At 53.5% G+C, this 17,620-nt stretch overlaps 1 protein-coding gene across 2 annotated transcripts; it reads right to left on the minus strand.

The window, feature by feature from the left end:
* Positions 1-820: 820 nt before the first annotated feature.
* LGALS9 (galectin 9) lies at positions 821-16,667 on the minus strand. Of its 2 annotated transcripts, XM_077852067.1 has the most exons (12): positions 16,510-16,667; positions 13,001-13,092; positions 9,692-9,893; positions 8,250-8,360; positions 6,858-6,953; positions 5,224-5,259; positions 4,651-4,701; positions 4,013-4,054; positions 3,478-3,566; positions 3,187-3,349; positions 1,492-1,638; positions 821-987 (listed from the first exon to the last, which is right to left on the minus strand). In XM_077852067.1, exons 1-11 carry the CDS (start codon positions 16,546-16,548, stop codon positions 1,492-1,494), a joined length of 1,068 nt encoding a protein of 355 aa, XP_077708193.1. In that variant the 5' UTR covers positions 16,549-16,667; the 3' UTR covers positions 821-987. The 2 variants fall into 2 exon arrangements, with proteins under 2 accessions (XP_077708193.1, XP_077708194.1); XM_077852068.1 differs by lacking the exon at positions 6,858-6,953.
* Positions 16,668-17,620: the final 953 nt, after the last annotated feature.

Consider the following 17,620-nt stretch of genomic DNA (forward strand, 5'->3'; position numbering starts at 1 on the left):
GTTGGGCCTCTGTTTCGTCGGCTCCCTGGCCCACTTCTCCCCTCCCCCTACTCAGAGGGGGGAGGCGAGGGGAGAGAGAGGCAGGCCAGAGTCCCAGCAATACATCTGAACCGTATGGTCAAGAACACGGTCACCCAGACCCGGGCTTTTCCCCTCCAAGATGCACACAGACCGCCTGGGATCTCGTTACAAAGGCAGACTGATTCTGGAAACCCAGTGGCAGCGCCTGGGATCCGGCCCTTCTGACAGGCTTCAGGTGCTGCTGGTCCAAGGCCAATGCCCTGAGCCCCCGGCCTGGTTCCTGAGGCACTGGATTCTTGATGGAGTTAGCAGGGTGGGTTGGCATCACATGGACCCAGAACCAGCCCCTCCTGCTCTGGCCCAGGGGCTGGTAGAAACCCACACACTGAGTCACTCTCCCCACCACACCCTGACCCTGAACGCCAGGACCCGCAGTGGAACAACACAAACAGGTGTCAGCCTGAGTCAGCTTCTCCTGACACCACACCTGCCACCTCCTCCCACTGGGACACAGGCTTCTCTGATAAGCCAGCCCCGCTATTTGGCCTTCTGGCCCAGCCTTTGGTCCCTTTCAGAAGTGTGAGGCTATTTGCTGGGTTTACCTGTTACCAAGCTTTCTTGCATCACAGATTCCAGCCCAGGAAGTCTGAGCCCAGCCTGCTTTCTCCCACCTGTGTGGGGTTTGTGGGGAACCACTGGGAGCAGGTGTGGAGGTCAGGACCACACCATCAAAGCAAGCTCATGCTCTTTCCTCCCAATGCCCTCGCCCAGAACCTCCCCAATTCCAGAGACTCCAAAATGTCTTAAACACATTTAATAGCTGCAAAGATCCATGTGGATGTGCCAACAAGCATTTGTCTTTCTTTGAAAGACTGGGAAAGAGAAGCGCCCCCTGCTGAGAAAGGTCCTGGTGGTGGAGACCAGTGGAGAATCGGGGTATCTTTCCTGGAGCAGGTAGGGTTGTACCTGGGTGGAAGGAAAGGTTGAAGGTAGGAGACCGCCTCCCCTGTGGAATGAACAGCTGGTGGCTTGAGGCCAAGATGGAGTTAACTGGGGGGAGATGTGACTGAGCAGCAGATGGGGTGGAGGCCTGGGCTGGGAGCTTGGGAAGGCCCAGGACTCTCCCTTTCTGCCAAGGGGACCGAACGTAGGGCTTAGCCTGCAGAGACCACCCTCCTCTCCCCAGATGGTAGGATTTAGGCAGCTGGAGCCCCAGGTGCTGCCCTGCCCGAGGAAGCCTGGAAGCCCAGGTGCAGCCCCGCCAGGTGCCTCCTCCCCTCCAGCCTGGCTACAGCAGGAAGCAGAGCCAGACAAGGACACCATCTCTCCAGAAAAGCCCCAAGTCCTTCAGCAGGCTGGGAAGGACTGAGGCAGGGACAGGGACAGGGGGACGGGGAACATGAAGGTGATGAGCAGATCCAGACAGCAGCATGCCCCAGCCGTGTCATCCCCAGGGCCGCGGAGCCCCACCTATGTCTGCACGTGGGTCAGTTGGACGTCGCCCGCCACTTCCATGTTGTTGATGGCCAGCAGGTTCTTCAGGCGGTGGTAGTACTCAAACAGGTGCTCACCATCCACAGCTACCTTGAAGCAGTGGCCCTCACACATGATCCACACCTGGGCAGAGGCCACATCATTCGCACTCCCCTCGGAAAGTTCTCAGACCTAGACGCAGGCTCGCACCTCCCTCCGCCTTCCTGCCTTCCTCAAACATTCAAGCAGGTCTCACGCCTGCCGTCAGGCCCACTGGGGGAGACACACTTCCCTCCACACGTCACCTGTGCTGTTATATACCCCATCCAGCCCGCCTCGCCCACGTGGGTAACTCTGCTCGCCCTTCAGCCTCGCCCTCCCAGCGAGTCTCCCCTGCCTTCCCCGCACCTCGAGCCCTCCTGGTCAGGTGTCCCCCACCCCACCCCCATTCTGCCACTGACTCCGAGCCTCTAGGGGCAAGAACACCGGCCTGGGCCACCCCTGTCCTCAGTGGCTGGCACACGGCAATGCCTCACACCTGCACAGCTGCAGTGCAGTCTCCTGACTTGTCCTTCCCGCCCCCCTCATTCTCCAGGAGGCAACAGCCACATGTTAAAACATCACGACAGCTGACACTTGTGGCACACTGTGCCCCGGCCACTGTCCCAAGCCTGTCACAGACATTATTTCATTTCATCCTTCTACCTCTATGAGATTGATACTCTCATTAGCCCCATTTTTCCTTTAGATGAGGAAACTGAGGCACAGAGCAGTTAAGTCACTCGCCCCAAGTCACACAGCTATCTGTGGATCAAAGTGTGCTCCTCTCCGGCTTGAAACACACTGACTTACTGCACTGAAATTCAGACTTCTTTCCATGGCTCTCCAGGCCCTACGTTAATCACTGTCAACGCTGGGTGAGGAGCATTAGGGCATATCTAGAAATACGGACGTTCAGGCAGGGGTGCAGCCAAACATTGCTTTTTCTTTCTGAAGCTCCTCAGGTGATTTGCATGTGTAGTCGAGGTCAAGAACACCTGCTCTGTGTGATCAGGCCTCTAGCCACACCACCCACACCTGTCCTACGTACAAGCCCCTCACCTCCCTGTCCCTAGACAGGCCCGGCCATGACTGCTTTTGCAATGATAGCTGCCCATCAGGAATGCCCCCCACCTTGGGCCTTTGCAAGGTGGGATGCTTCTGTCCATGAGGTCTTGGCTTACACTGTGGCCTCCTCTGAGAGCTGTCCATCTAAGGCGGGGTGTCCCCTGCCCCAGAGCTCACTTGATCCCATTATTTATTCTGTTTTGCTTTCTGCACAGACCTATTATTTCCAGTGATCTGTTCATGATTGTTGAATGAATGAGTGAATAAATGAATGACAGCTCATGGTTGGGTCCCACCTGGTACTTATGGACTATAGGGCCTCAGGCCAGTAACCTGCACTGGTGAATCTGTCCCATTTGCAAGCAGGAGGTACCACCAGCCACCTTATGTGGGACAGTACGGGCACAACAAGAATAGTTGCTGAATAGAATATTCCTGAATATGTGGGGCACTTTCTCTCCGGGGCCCAGCCCTCACCCCAGAGGTGTCAGCTCTCATGTGATTCGAGGGGCCCCCAGACGCCCTCCGCTCCCTCATTCTGTTGGCCCCTGGAGCCCATCTGAGCTCTAGGCTGCAGCCCCTTACCGAGAAGCTCTGGCCTTGGACAAAAGGCATTTTTCGGGGCAGGCTTCGCTCCTCAGACCCCCAAGAGTTGTTGATCTGCGTGTTGCGGACCACGGTGTTCTCATTGAAGCGGGGGTTCAGGTGGAAGGCAATGTCATTCCCAGAGCGCAGGTTGATGTGGAACCTGGGGGTGGACAGCTCAAGTGGACCTCCTCTGCCCCCTGAGCCCTGAGCCCCTACCTGCCCCCACAACCTGCCCAGAGCCAGGGGGATGACCAGGGGGACCTTGGGTTCCTGAGAGCCCTGGCTTACCTCTTGGCACCGGGCAGGACGGTGCCTGACACGATGATGCTCTTGGAGGGGTACAACCCACCCGGGATGGAGGTGAAGAAAGGCATCGGCTGTTGTGGGGAAAGGGGCAGGTCAGCTGCGGGGGGAGGGAGCTTTGTGCCAATTACTGTGAATTTGGACTGTCAACTAAGTTTGACAGCCATACCTGTGAATAATATGTTTTCAAGAAAGAATTCCATGATGTCATTACTTGGTTCAGGAAATGCCAAAGGAAAACTTTCCAGCATTCCTCAAAGTAACGGGCTTCAACTGTCATGAAAAGAACTTCAGCCAGACACAAAAGGATACTTGGGTCAAGAAGGGAAGGCCCTCTAAGATGCTTATGTCGAAGGGACAGTTTTAAAGGTGACAACTCCTTTCAACAGCCTTTTAATTCATTTGGATGTTTCCAGAACTTCAGCTTACAGAAGGACTGCCCTCATGTTGTAAGCCACCCATCACCTCCCACTCTGCCTGACACAGACAAGGCCTCCGCCCTCTCCAAGAAACCACTTACATAGGTTGGGGTGGGGTACGCCATGGGTGGGATGATAGGATTCTGTTGAAAGAGACCAGAAGTTCAGTTTGGGAATGCACACTCACACAGCCCCCCACCTGCTGCAGGGGCGCCCTAGCGTGTGGCCCTTGGCTTCTCCCTTTCACCTTCCTTCCCAAGTCAGTCTTGGTGGGACTTCTTACCATGTTCCCTGACCTCATCATGGCACCTGCCTGCCCCTCAACCCTTCTACTGGCAGTTTGGCCTCCCATCTGATTCATGCTGGCAGCAGGAGAAGCAGCAGCAGAAGCCTGTGACCAGCAGTGACATCCCAGGGCTTTGTCCCCAGGATGCAGGGCTTCACTCACATTCAGATGCTAGGACCACTGCGCTCCCCTTTCGGTGACGGAAGGACCGGTTTTCTTGCTGGTCCCTAGGGGACCTGCTTCTTAGGCCACTGGGTAAATCCACCCTGATCCAGAATCTCCATTGTCCCAAGGGGAATTTTACTCACATGGCTCTTGAGCAGAAGGCCCAACCCCAAATACCCCCATCCTCCTTGCTACTCTGCTTTCTTCCTGCCTCTGGGACTAGAGTTCAGTCCTTGGTGAAGAGGAAGCGTGGTCAGGCTGTGATTTGACCAGAGCTTTCAGACTTACAGGGAACGGCTGTCCGGGGGTGGTCTGCACAGTGTGGATGACTGTTTGAGTCTAGAAGAAAGAACCAGATTTGAATGGGCTCTCACCAGCATGAAGACCACCACCTGCCACCAGAGGGCACCGCTTAACAGACAGCCTATGAGGTGAATCCACCTGGAGCCCCTAACCAGCCCAACCGACCCCCCCAGACCCCCAGAATTGGCAAGTACAAGTTTCTTCTCTCAAGGGGATGAGGTGGGGGCAAAGGTGTCTTCTACTTGGAGAAGAAATAGGCTGCACTTGTGGCCTGTGGCCCACCTTTCTTCTCAGGGGACTTTCTCTAGCGCAGCCCCACTTTCCAGGAGGAATAAGTAAATGTGGGGCCTCGGGCTCCTGTGGCTGCGCATGGAAAGGCGGGGCCTTGAGCAGAAAGGTGGCGATTCAGGTTGTTCCCCACTTCCTGAGGGCCAACCACTCCCCCCACCCCCCACCCCCACACACAGTGGGAGAGGCCCGGGGCCTGCCCTGCCTCCTCCTTCTAACACGTGGGAGAAGCAAAATGAGAGGGATCCCAGGAGAACTCGAGAAACTCACGATGGGAGCCGAGCTGCTCTGCCAGACGCCTGGAGACTGACCGGGATGAGAAAAGCAAAACGGCAGTTAATGTTGCTGTTATATTCCGGGGGCGATGCTGGCAGGAACCGTGGTAAAAAAGGCCTCCCCAGACTCAGCTCGCCTACTTCCTGCTCCCCATCAAGCTTTCCAGAGCCAGTAGCTGCAGACTCTCCCCCCCAATCCATCCCAGGTACGCTCTGGTTGGGAGCGAGGACATGCTCATTGGCTCCTCCAGAGGGAGAGACCACAGCCTCCCTCAGCTCCCAGAGGCAAAACCACGAAATCCAGTGCTGAGTCTTATAGTCAGGTGAGGCCCTCGTGAAGGCCCCACTGCCCCAGGCTCTGGCCCCAGCGCTCTCACAGGGGAGGCACCCTCAGCTCCTGTTTCACTAGTGAGGCCAATCCACTTGCCCGACCGAGCCCCTCCAGGTACAAGTGATAGGATCCCAAATGCTACCCAGTTCTGGTTCATCATATCTGCCACACCCTGTCCTCTCCAGGCCAGAACCAAAGTCGGACTGCCCTGCAAAGACTCCCCGAAGCTTGCCCAGCCCTGAAGTCATCTCGGCAGAAAGCACATGCCCTCTTGGGACCTCGATGGACCATGGAAAGCTGGGTAGAGAGGCACCCCTTCCTATAGCCACCCCCCCCCCTCCAGTAGCCACAGGAAGGGCTGGGCCCTGCTTCCCTTCTTGTTCTGACCCTCTCCCCGCCAGACTATCCTTGCCCTGGCCAGTCTCCCATTCTGCTGGCTGTGCACGCCACACCCCACGTTCCTGGAGTCCCTGCTGCTTGCTCAGGCACTGTGCAAAGTGGGGGGATACAGATGAACAAGCCACAGTCCCAGCCCACAAGGGGCTTGTGGGTGTAGGGGAGGAGGGGCCGAGTGACAGGGACAGACATGTAAGCACAGTTACAACAGGATGTGGTAGCTGGCATAGCACGGATATGGACGAAGTCCACGGGGTCACGGGGGAGCACCCGATGATGTTCCAAGCACCAAAGATGCTCCAAAAGAGTGACATTTAAGCAGAACATTGAAGGGCTGGTTAAGGTCAGCTGGGGGGTTGGGGAGGGGTGGCGCAGAATGCTGTCAGCACTGGGACTGCAGGTGCCAAAAGTATGGTAGCCCAAGAAAGCCTCAAGTGAGGGAGTGTGGCCAGGAGGTGGGCTGGGGCAGGACTGGGGGGGCTGGGTGGGGTTCTGCACATCCTGCTGGGGAATCCAGGCTTTACTAGAAGACCTTGGATGGAGCCTTTAAGATGTTTAAGCAGGGAGAGGATGCAATCAGATTTGTATGTACAAGGGTCAGGGTCTCAGTGGGTGGGGTGGGTGGGGAACTAGACCAATGGTCTTTGTAGTCAGGGGTCAGATGGCCTAGCCTGAGGAAGGCAGTGGTGTGAGGATGGAGAGGCATGGGAGCACCACAGGGGTAAGGAGGGGAAGAGAGAGCCAGGGCCAACCCCCAGGTCCTCAGCTCAGCCCAGGTGGTGTGGTGCAGACAGGACAGCTATGGGTGGGCATGATGGGGCCTGCCTGCTGGAACCAGCCTCTTGGACCCTCTGTCCTTCCTGCTGAGTGCTCAGCCTCCAAGGCCTCCACATCAAACTCACTTTTGGCTTTCGCCCCTTGGGCCTGGGTGGGAAACAGGCAGTCTGGGGGAACTGCATCGTGGAGAAGGCAGGCTGGGTAATGGTAACTCGGGTGTTCTGTTAAAACAAAAGGCACCACAGCGTGAAGAGAAACATTAGTGGAGTTAGAGGGCGGGCGCCTGGGCCAGAGGGAGGAAGCCTGGCAGGAAGGGGAGGGGAGGGCACTCAGGATCACACGGAGGGCCAGAGGCAGGGATTAGGCTCCAGCGAGGGACAGCAGGCCACGAGCTCTCTCCTCACACCCCTACTCCCCTCCATCTCTCTCTCCTTCCCTGCTCTCTCCCCCCAGTAGGGAGGGAATATGAGAGATTAGGACAAAACACAAAGGAGCTTGCATCTGTTGCAGGCCTACTGTGTGCTTTTCTCATCTCAGTGAGCACAGACTGAAAGTGGTGACAGCAGCTCCACCCAGCCTCCTACAGCCCTGTGGGAACATAGGTCCTGTGTCTCCCATCCTCCTGGTTTTCAAAATGGCCAGAAATCCAGATTTCCATGTGATACCACCTGACTTTTTCTTTTTAAATTGTGGTAAATAAGATTTCCCATCTCGGGGGATCCCTGGGTGGCTCAGCAGTTGAGCGGCTGCCTTCAGCCCGGGGTGTGATCCTGGAGACCCGGGATGGAGTCCCACATCGGGCTCCCTGCATGGAGCCTGCTTCTCCCTCTGCCTGTGTCTCTGCCTCTCTCTCTCTCTCCCTCTGTCTCTCATGAATAAATAAATAAAATCTTTTTAAAAATTTCCAATCTCAACCAATTTTAAGTGTACGGCTCCGTGGCATTAAGTACATTCCTACGATGGTGTGGCTGGTACCACCCGCCATCTCCAGAATGCAGAAACTTCTTCTCCTGATCTTTTAGATGCTGGCAACACATTCAAAAACGTTAAAACACAGAGAAGGTCAAATAGAGCCTGGCGTGGGCCCATACAGGCTGTTTTGTGACCTCTGACATATATTGCCACTGGGGCAGCAGTGACTATGCCCCTTCCACAGATGGGGGAACTGAGGCTGGGGGAGGCAAAGTCGCTTGTCTCAGATCCTGCAGTGGATGACAATGTGCAGACTTGAGCTAGATTCCGTTAGATTCCCAAATTCTTTCTGGATCCACATGGCCTCCTGACCGTGGTAGAAGTAGAGAATGAGAGAGGAGTGGCCTGGGAGTCTGAGAGACTGAGGCGACTGTTCTGGACAAAGACAGGAACACAGAAGGACAAGACAGGGGAGCTGGACGGGTATCCCCAGAATCACCTGGGTAGGAGATTGGCTGTTACCATCAGGCCCACCCAACAGGAAGTATAGCTAGATGGGGCCCCACACTCGGCCTCTGAGACAAGTGCCAAGTGGACAATCTGACCTGGAAGCTAATGTAGGACAGCTGCACAGCCCCAGTGATGGAGAGGGTGTCCACATAGTGGAAGGGCACGCGATGTGAATACTGCGTAAAATGGCTCCCGTTCACCGTCACCTGCCAAGACAAATGCATATTCCAGAAGAGGGGTCTCAGGCCAAGGCAGAAGATCTGTGCCCCTGCTCCCAGGAATTAAGACCTATGTCTGGTTTTCACATCTGTCCCCTGGGAGGTCAGGGGCACCAGCCTTCAGAGCTGTGCCAGTTGTAAGAACATGGCCTTACAACAACAAGATCCAAAGTGTATCTGAACCTAGTCTCTAATTGGCTCTTCTTGACTTTTTGGGTTCTTATGGTTGTTTATTGCAGTTTCTCTTTCTAATCTGAGCTTCCCTGAGGTTTTATTTAAATATGCATAAACATGTTCATGGGGAGCAGAGGAGAGGCAACCCTGGCTTGTACATTGAGTGGGAGGCACATCCACCCCCACATGGAGGACAGACACGGGGATACTCCCCACCCCCCACCTGTCTCCCAAGCCCAGATACACTACTCTGTTTACCAGTGCAATGCACAACAAAACTAAGCCATCCCTAGAACCTGGATAAAGCCTGAACAATATAGGGGCATCTGGGTGGTTCAGTCAGTTTAGCGGCTCAGGTCATGATCTCAGGGTCCTAGGATCAAGCCCCACATCGGGCTCCCTGCTCAGCGGGGAGTCTGCCTCTCTCTCTCCCCAGCTAGTGTTCTCTCTCTCTCAATCAATTGAATAAATGAATGGATGAATGAATGAATGAATGAATGAATAAATAAATAAATAAATAAATAAATAAATAAATAAATAAATAAATCAATCTATCCAAGAGAAAGAAGAAAAGGCTGCAACAATATTACTGAAAAACAAGTGTTATCCCGGACCTGCAGTGGAGGAATGGCTACAGCAAAGGAATAGGATTAACTAGAACTTTAAAGATCTGCAGGGCCAAAAAGCACCATGGTGATGTATCTAGTTCTTATTTCCTGAGTAAAAGAAGCGATATGTGTACCTGTAGATGCAAGGGAAGGTGTGTGAGGAGACCGTAACCCCAGAAGCACCCCTACAAGGGGAAGGTGCTGCTGGGTAATGGCACTGCACGTGTGATTACTTAAAAGCTCAGGTGCTTTATAGGAGGCACCTGGGTGGCTCAGTTGGTTGAGAGTCCAACTCTTGATTTTGGCCCAGGTCACGGTCTCAGGGTCGTAGGATCAAGCCCTGCATCAGGCTCTTTCGCTCAGCAGAGTCGGCTTGAGATTCTCTCTCCCCCTCTCCCTCTGCTTGCACTCTCTCAATACATACATACGTATAATCTTTTTTAAAAAGTGAAGGCTCACATGCTTTATAAAAGGCTATTCACCACATGCGATGGGGCTGGGAGGTAGGCAGCAGGAAGGGGGGGGGTCACTGCTCACCTTGAAATCGCAGCTGTTCACCATGAAGCAGAGCTCAAATGGATTCCCCATCTGGAAGGGCATCTGCATCTTCCTCTCCTCTGACCCCCAGGATCCTTTCTGCTTCGTGTTACAGACCACATATCCACCCTCCTCAAAGCGAGGGTTGAAGTGGAAGGCGATGTCACTGTCGCTGTGGCCACTATGAAAGTTCACAGCAAACCTAGCAGAGGGAAAGCGGGCAGCCTTCTGTAGCCTGGTTTATCGCCCGCAGAGGGGGCAGCCTTGTGCCTTTGAGCTTTTGACTTGGGATTGTGTCAGTCTGTAGACCTGGACCTGCGTGCAACTTGTATGGCAGGTTTGGGCCTGTCCTTGGTTGGTTGCTATCCTTCCTAGTCACCTAATTTGCACTTCCTGTGTTTTTGTGCAGTGATTGCAATTTGCCCTTACAGTGTGATTTTCCAAAAATACATAGGAAATGGGTAGAGAAAAATGTTGACACTAGCAACAAGAGGCATAGGGCTTGAACATGGATTCAGATTTATATCAGAGACGGAAGTCAAGAAATGTGCCCAGAAGCAAGTGACTTTCATGCCAAGTTGATACTTGGAGGCCAGTCTCCATCAGCTCAATTGCAAAAGAAGAAAACAAATTTAAAGAATGTGTGAAATTGGGCACCAGGGTGCTCTGTTGGTTAAGCGTCCGCCTTCGGCTCAGGTCATGGTCCCAGGGTCCTGGGATGGAGCCCCACATCGGGCTCCCTGCTCAGTAGGGAGTCTGCTTCTCCCTCTACCTCTCCCCCATTTGTGATCTCTCTCTCAAATAAATAAATAATATCTTTTTTAAAAAATGGGGGAAGAAGAAGGAGAACATGTGAAATTGATGAAATATACCTACGAAGGGAGTTACTAATAGAGAAACATCGATTAAACAGTAGCTCCAGGCATAAGAGCTTTCCATATGTCTGTCTGTCTCTCAATGGAGGTTGGCTTGTGTCTCACGCATGATGTGTGGGGAGGTGGCCCTGAAGTCAGCAGGCAGGCCTGGTCCCAGATCAGACCCCAGCTCTGCACTGTTTGTCATTTGTGATCATCCTGAACCACACTACTCTCAAGTCACCATACCTTGGGAGTTGAGTGACTTCTTTTCTCTGGGGATGCTTAGTGAGGCGGTGTTCAGGAGGCCCCCAACCAAGTAAAAGCCTGTTCCTATCTCTCCTCAGAGGAAGCCCCCTCACCATCAAAACCACCTTTGGGTACAGCCATGGCTCTAAGGTGAGGAATTAAAACAAAGAACTTTGCAAAGAGCCTGGCTCACAAAAGGGGCACAATAAACGTTTGCTGGTCCTAAAACAAGTTCCAGTCTGAGGTTCTCCTCCCAGGCACCTCTGTCTTACCCCAGCCTTCCCTGAACTCAGCACCAGCCTCATTTGCCACCTGCTTCTCGGGGTCACTCTGGTCTCCCCAGCTACCGCCCAGTGCTCTCCTGTCATCCACAGCCCCCACAGCATCAAGCCCAGGGGTGGGCCTTAGGAGACATTCTATTAAATTCTTGCAGAGCCTGCTTGATTTCTTGCTAGAGGAACGTGAGTTCTGGATATTGTCCTCAACACCAGGTAGCTCCGAGCCAGCAGGCCCCACAGGAAACTGCCATGGCCCTGAACCCAGCCAGCCCTCCTTCTGGGAAAGGAGGCTGCCAGGGACTCTGGAAGCAGCAAGTCTAAGCCTGTATTCTTCTGGAAATGGAGAATATTGTTTCTGAAGTGTCTCTGGGTGGGCAGCCCGGGTGGCTCAGTGGTTTAGCGCCTCCTTCAGCCCAGGACCTCATCCTGGAGACCTGGGATCGAGTCCCATGTCAGGCTCCCTGCATGGAGCCTGCTTCTCCCTCTGCCTGTGTCTCTGCCTCTGTGTGTGTGTGTGTGTCTCTCATGAATAAATAAATCTTAAAAAAAAAGAAAGAAAGAAATGTCTCTGGGTGTATTTTTCCCTCCAGCTTAGAAAAATCCTGTCTTAGGGGCACCTGGGTGGCTCAGCAGTTGAGCATCTGCCTTCAGCTCAGGTCGTGATCCCAGGGTCCTGGGATCGAGTCTTGCATCGGGCTCCCCATGGGGAGTCTGCTTCTCTCCCTGCCTGTGTCTCCGCCTCTCTCTCTATGTCTCTCATGAACAAATAAATAAAATCATTAAAAAAAAAACAAAAACAGGGGGGATCCCTGGGTGGTGCAGCGGTTTGGCACCTGCCTTTGGCCCAGGGCGGGATCCTGGAGACCCGGGATCGAATCCCACATCGGGCTCCCGGTGCATGGAGCCTGCTTATGTCTCTGCCTGTGTCTCTGCCTCTCTCTCTCTCTCTCTCTCTCTCTCTCTCTCTGTGACTATCATAAATAAATAAAAATTTTAAAAATTTAAAAAAAATTAAAAACAAAAACAAAAACAAATCCCCACCTTAGAAAATCCCTGCCCCCAGGGAAGGATGAGGGCAGGAGCTTTTCGGGGCGGGGGGGGGGGGGGGAAGGTGGGGCCAGTCTCTGTTGGACAGGATGGGAGTAGAAAGCCATCCTGGTGCTGGAGGAGAGGGAGGCAGGGGGAGAAAGGGACATTCAGAGGCCGAGGTCCCCAAGTCCCCTGCTGGTAGGGAGTAGGGAACTCTTGGCCTCGCTCCCCTCAGAGTCTCCTGGGGGCCCTGAGGTCTCTCAGAGAAGACCCACGGACTGCATGGCCATATCCACCCAGCAGGGAAAGCCACAGTGGAGGAAGTTGTCTAGAATCGAAGTGCCCAGCTGGGCCTGGGAGTGGTGTGAAGGGATCCAGGAGGTCCCAGACCCCTGGGAGGTGATCAAAGAGAGGACCAAGAGAAGGGCTTCCAAGAGAGAGGACCACGTGTCCTCTGTGTATCCCCCAGGTACACAGACCCCATGCAAACTGGGCAAGAGCCCCACTGCCTCACGCCACCTGGACGCTGCAGTCGTTACAGCGACTGCATGAGCTTCAGAGGGGCCTCCAGCCTCTGCAGAGATGGCAAGCTCCTCCCTGTTCCTGGAGATGCTCCCTTGAAAAGGGGGAGGGGGAAAGAGCACGAGAGGGGTGTTTGTATTTTGAACCAACTTAGCATTTCCCTGAAAAGACCTTGAAACTGAAAGAGACCAAAATGCACTTGATGACAAGTTTAAAATAAATCTAGATCAGCCAAATGAGGCTGTTATGGGAAATGAAGGAAGCGATACCGGGCTGGGCACAGGCAGCTCAGGGGGTATTGGGTGAAACAACCTGAGCTGATGGCCGCCACGGTTTGCTAAGAGCAGAGTCTGGAGGAAAGAAACAGTTCCAGGTACCTGGTTCCATTGCAGTAAGGAATGGTCCCATTGATTGTGATTTTAAGTCCGTCCTGGAGACCCCCCTGGATTTTCCCGGAGAAGGGGACACCCTGCAAGGAGAAAATGCAGGTCAGTCAGTGGGCCTGCCTCCTCCTGCTTGTTCGTCAGCACTTGTAGCGAGGCCTGGGTGTGTCAGGCCCGTGCAAGGGCGTCTCAGCCTCACAGATCTTCCAGGCCTATGAGGAAGCAGACTTGAGTCCAGGTAGTTCCACAGACATTCTGCAATTGTTCCGGGGACACTTTGGGGCTCCGAGAGTTGTGATGGGGCACTGGCCTCCCTTGAGCATCTGAGAGGAAATGACAGTTTCTAAGAGGAGGAAGTAGCATGTCCACAGCCCAGAGATGGGAAGAAGCCAGGGTAGTGATGGGGGCTGTGGGAGACCCCAGGCCAAGCTCCTAGCAAAAGCTCCAGGGCCCTGGCTAGAGACTCGAAATGCCCAAGGGACCACAGAGACCACCAATGTGTTCTAGAGGATAAACCTTCTGCTCGTGACAAGGCCAGGAAGAAGGCATCCTCCCCTGCTCCTGCCCACCCCACCCCCGGGACTATGGTGACCAGGACTTTGCCCTCCCAGCCACCTCAGGTAGCACCTCAGTCCCAGGATCGAGTCCCGCGTCGGGCTCCCTGCATGGAGCCTGCTTCTCCCTCTGCCTGCGTCTCTGCCTGCCTCTCTCTGTGTGTCTCTCATGAATAAATAAATAAATTCTTTAAAAAAAACTTTTAAAAAAATGGATTTGATGTAGCCTCCACAAAAAAAAGAAGAGGAAGAAGAAAATTCTTTGAGAACTGATATGAAATGATGCCATTTGTATGTAAAAAATGGGTGGGGGAGGCTATAAACATGCATTTAACTTATTATAGATGAAATATGTGTGGATGGATTCAAAGACACTGACAACCCTGGTTGACTCCAAGGAGGAATGGGGGGCTGACTCCACTGCCCCCCACATCCACATTCCAATCCCCAGACTTTGTGGATGCTGTATGTCACCTTACAAGGCGAAGGGGACTTACAGGTGTGATTAAGTAAAGGATCCTGAGAGGGGGAGGTTATCCTGGATTATCTGGGTGGGCCTCCAGGTCCTCGGAGAGGGAAGCAGGAGAACAGAGTCAGTAAGTAGTAGGACATGTGACAACAGAGGCAGGAAGCTGCTGGCTGTAAAGATGGCAGAAGGGACCCCCAGCCAAGGTAAGCCAGCTGCCTCTGGAAGCTAGAAAAAGCAAGCAAGGCAAGATCTTCCTTTGAAGCTTTATTGATACTTCTAAATTTCTGACCCCCAGAAGTGTAAGAAAGCAATTTTGTGTTGTTCTAACTCTGGCAGGACAAGGCTGTGGTGCAATTTGGGCACGTGAGGGGGGGGGGGGGGGGCACGCACATGCACAACCGCACACTTCTATGAGAAAGAGAGAGAACTTTTGGATTTACGGTCCCACAGACATGGGTTCGCCACCCCCCACCACCACCAGTTCCTTGTGCTAACAGCTCTCCTACTGGGCAAGTCACTTGACCTGTCTGCACCCCAGGTCCCTTCTCAGAACAATAGCACTGCCTGGCAGTGTTCTTGAGAGGATTAGATGAGAGCCCCAGTGGTGTCCAGGCCTTTGACAATGGCAACTGCTTGCATCAGGATGAATTAATCCCTCTACTCCTGGCTGTGCCTGGAGCCTGAGGACTTCTTCCTCCTCTTCCGGCCAGGCTCTACAGGTGTGAGGGTGGGCAGCCTCCATCTGGAAGCCCCGTGTCACCAGAGGACCCAGCTGGCAGAGGGGGCTCACCAGCAGGAGGCAGCAGGAGACTTTTAGCCAAAGGATGCTGCCCTCCCCCCCCCCCAAGAGGTTCTGCGGCCCTTTTGGTGACTTAACCTGCCCCTATTACCTCATTACCCAGTATTAGTGCACTTTTACAGAGGAAACTGAGGCACAGAAGATTTGGTAGTTTGCCCAAAGCCACTTACCTGGTCAGCAAAAGCATGGGGTTGAAACTCTAGCACTCGTGCCCCACAGGCTGCTTCTCAGGATGAAGCACAGAAATCCTCTCCTGGCTCACCAAACGCTTCCCAGACCAAACATTGAGTCTTGTTCTAATTGTGGTTCCAGATTCTGTCCTGGACCTCTGATAAGGCTGACCAGGTGAGGCGGGTGGCAGGTGACACCATGGGCAAGGAATGGGGGCCAGACTCCCCAGGCAGCCTGGCCGTGTGACCTTCCCACCCCACTTTGGAGGAAGCAAGGTTCCCACAGCTGGATGTCAGTGGGCTGTTTGGGAGAGGGTGCCCATGAGGGTGGGCAGGTGTTCCCGAGCCTGGGGCGGGGTGGTGGTGGCTGCAACCATCTTATTTCTTGTCTGGACTCCAAGGCCCTGTTTTAGCTCACTGTTGCCCATAGGAGGATTTTCCTTCTGATTTGAACATCTCGGATGCAAGGATCGGAAAGTAAAAACTAGTCAGCAGAATAATTAAATGTCAGGGCCTGGGAGGATCTTGGGGATTCTCTGTCTGATGGAGAAGGAACCCAAGGTGACATGTTTTTGTTTTTGGTTTTTTTAATTGGCATTTTATTTTATTTTATTTTATTATTTTTATTTTTTTTAAAGATTTTATTTATTCATGAGAGACACACAGAGAGAGAGAGAGAGAGGCAGAGACACAGGCAGAGGGAGAAGCAGGCTCCATGCAGGGAGCCCGATGTGGGACTTGATCCCAACAACAACAAAAACCGAAAGGCAGCCCTTTGAGCCACACGCTGCAGGAACAGCCCACTTCCTTCTCACTCCTGAGATGGCCCCTCTACAGACTCCCTTGGCCTGCCTCTGCCTTAGCTTACCTCTCAGGGAGCAGAAACCTCAGGTCTTCCCTGCTGCCTCCAGACTCCTAATACTACAAAACACTTCCCAAGGACCCCCAGTGTGCCAGGCACTGTTCAAACACTCGAGACATGCTGCCTCTCAAATCCTTACTTAACCCTAGGAGGTGAGCTTGAGGATGATCCCCATCTTACAGATGTGGAAATTGAGGCCCAGAGAGGTCAAAGTAACTTGCCGGAGGCCACCCAGCTATTCAATGGCTGGACCCAGTCTCCAAAGTAAGCTCACTGAACTGCCCCGCTGGGCTGTTAGCCTCCCTCAGGAACCCAGTTTATTTTCCTGTTCGTACAAACTGTCACTCTCCTAGTTATCGTTCATGCCTGTCTCCCACTCCCCATTTCCCCTCACCAAGGACAGGCTCCCAGGGGAGCTTGGTAAGCATTAGTCAAAGGCACAACCCCCGGTGATCACCAGCCCACCAGCCCTGGGAAGCAGGGGACACCGGCTTGGGGTTGTGTCAGGATTGCCTCACTTAACTTTGCCCACTTGTGCCCTCTTTGGGACGTCTGCCCTCTTCACCTGCTGCCACCCCAGAGTTACCTCTCTGGGGACCCAGTGCATCCTGGGGCCCGCACCACCCCTGCCGGCAGCCCCGGAACTCACCGGGCTCAGGTAGGGAGGCTGGGAGCTGCTGAAGGCCATCTTCACACCACCTCTGTGGCCACCAATGCTCTTCACACCAGCCAGCCGGTCCTCTGCTCTGGGAGGAGTTATTTCCAGGGAAATAGAAACCAAAGCAAATTGGCAGTGACCCAAGGAGGAGGAGCCAGGGGCAGGAGGAAGTGGGTCTAGAAAAAGAAAGCAAGTAGCGTGTTGAGGGGGGGCTGGAGGTATGACCCAGGCAAGGATAGGGACACTCCCCACCCCAGTGAAATTTTCCCCTCCTCTCTCCTTTGCTCCACCCTTTTCAGAAAGCCTTAGGGAGCCTAGATAAACATCCTATGAGTGAGCCTGCATTTCTCTTCCTGCACCCTCATTCCCTCCTAGCCACCCCCAGAGGACCCTGATAAAGGCAGAACTTCAGGTCTGTGCTGGTGTGCTCTCTCTCTCTCTCTCTCTCTCTCTCTTTCCCTACAGCCTCCCTGTGTAGCCCCTGTGTGCCCTGCAGCCCCTATGACTTGTGAGTAAGAAACCTCGAATTTTCACAGGTCCCCGATGGTTGCTGCTGAGTTGTGCCTTGTAGGCATAAGAAGAACCAAAGGGCTGGTCCAGCCACAACACTGGCTCCAATGCAGGAAATATCTGAGGGGGTCTCACCACAAGTGGTATGAGGTCAGTGAGCACCCCAGGTATTTCTAGCCTGTAGCATCACTGAATCGGCTGAGACAAAAGCAACAACAGTTTGGTGGTTCCTTAAAAAACTAAACATAGAGGGCACTTAGGTGGCTCAGTGGTTAAGCATCTGCCTTTGGCTCAGGGTGTGATCCTGGGGTCCTGCGATCAAGTCCTGCATGGGGCTCCCCATGGGGAGCCTGCTTCTTCCTCTGCCTATGTCTCTGCCTCTCTCTGTGTCTCTCATGAATAAATAAATAAAACCTTAAAAAAAAAAAAACCTAAACATAGAATTCTTTCATGATCCAGCATTACCACTTCACATGTGCCATAAAGGATTGAAAGCAGGGACTCGAAGAGATATTTAAAACCCATATTTATAGCAGCATTATTTATAATAGCCAAGAGATAGGAGCAACCCAAGTGTCCATTGTTGGATACA

The sequence above is a fragment of the Canis aureus genome, chromosome 16 (assembly GCF_053574225.1).
Source record: "Canis aureus isolate CA01 chromosome 16, VMU_Caureus_v.1.0, whole genome shotgun sequence".
Lineage (NCBI taxonomy): Eukaryota > Metazoa > Chordata > Mammalia > Carnivora > Canidae > Canis > Canis aureus.

Bases quoted from the DNA above. Each gene is read 5' to 3' on its own strand.
- LGALS9 (XM_077852067.1), bottom strand. From the start codon at position 16,548: ATGGCCTTCAGCAGCTCCCAGCCTCCCTACCTGAGCCCG. The intron at 9,894-13,000 runs GTACCTGGAACT...TCCCTCTGCTAG, and splicing joins CCTTACTGCAATGGAACCAG to GTTTGCTGTGAACTTTCATA. The intron at 4,702-5,223 runs GTGAGTTTCTCG...TCTTTCTTCTAG, and splicing joins AGAGCAGCTCGGCTCCCATC to ACTCAAACAGTCATCCACAC.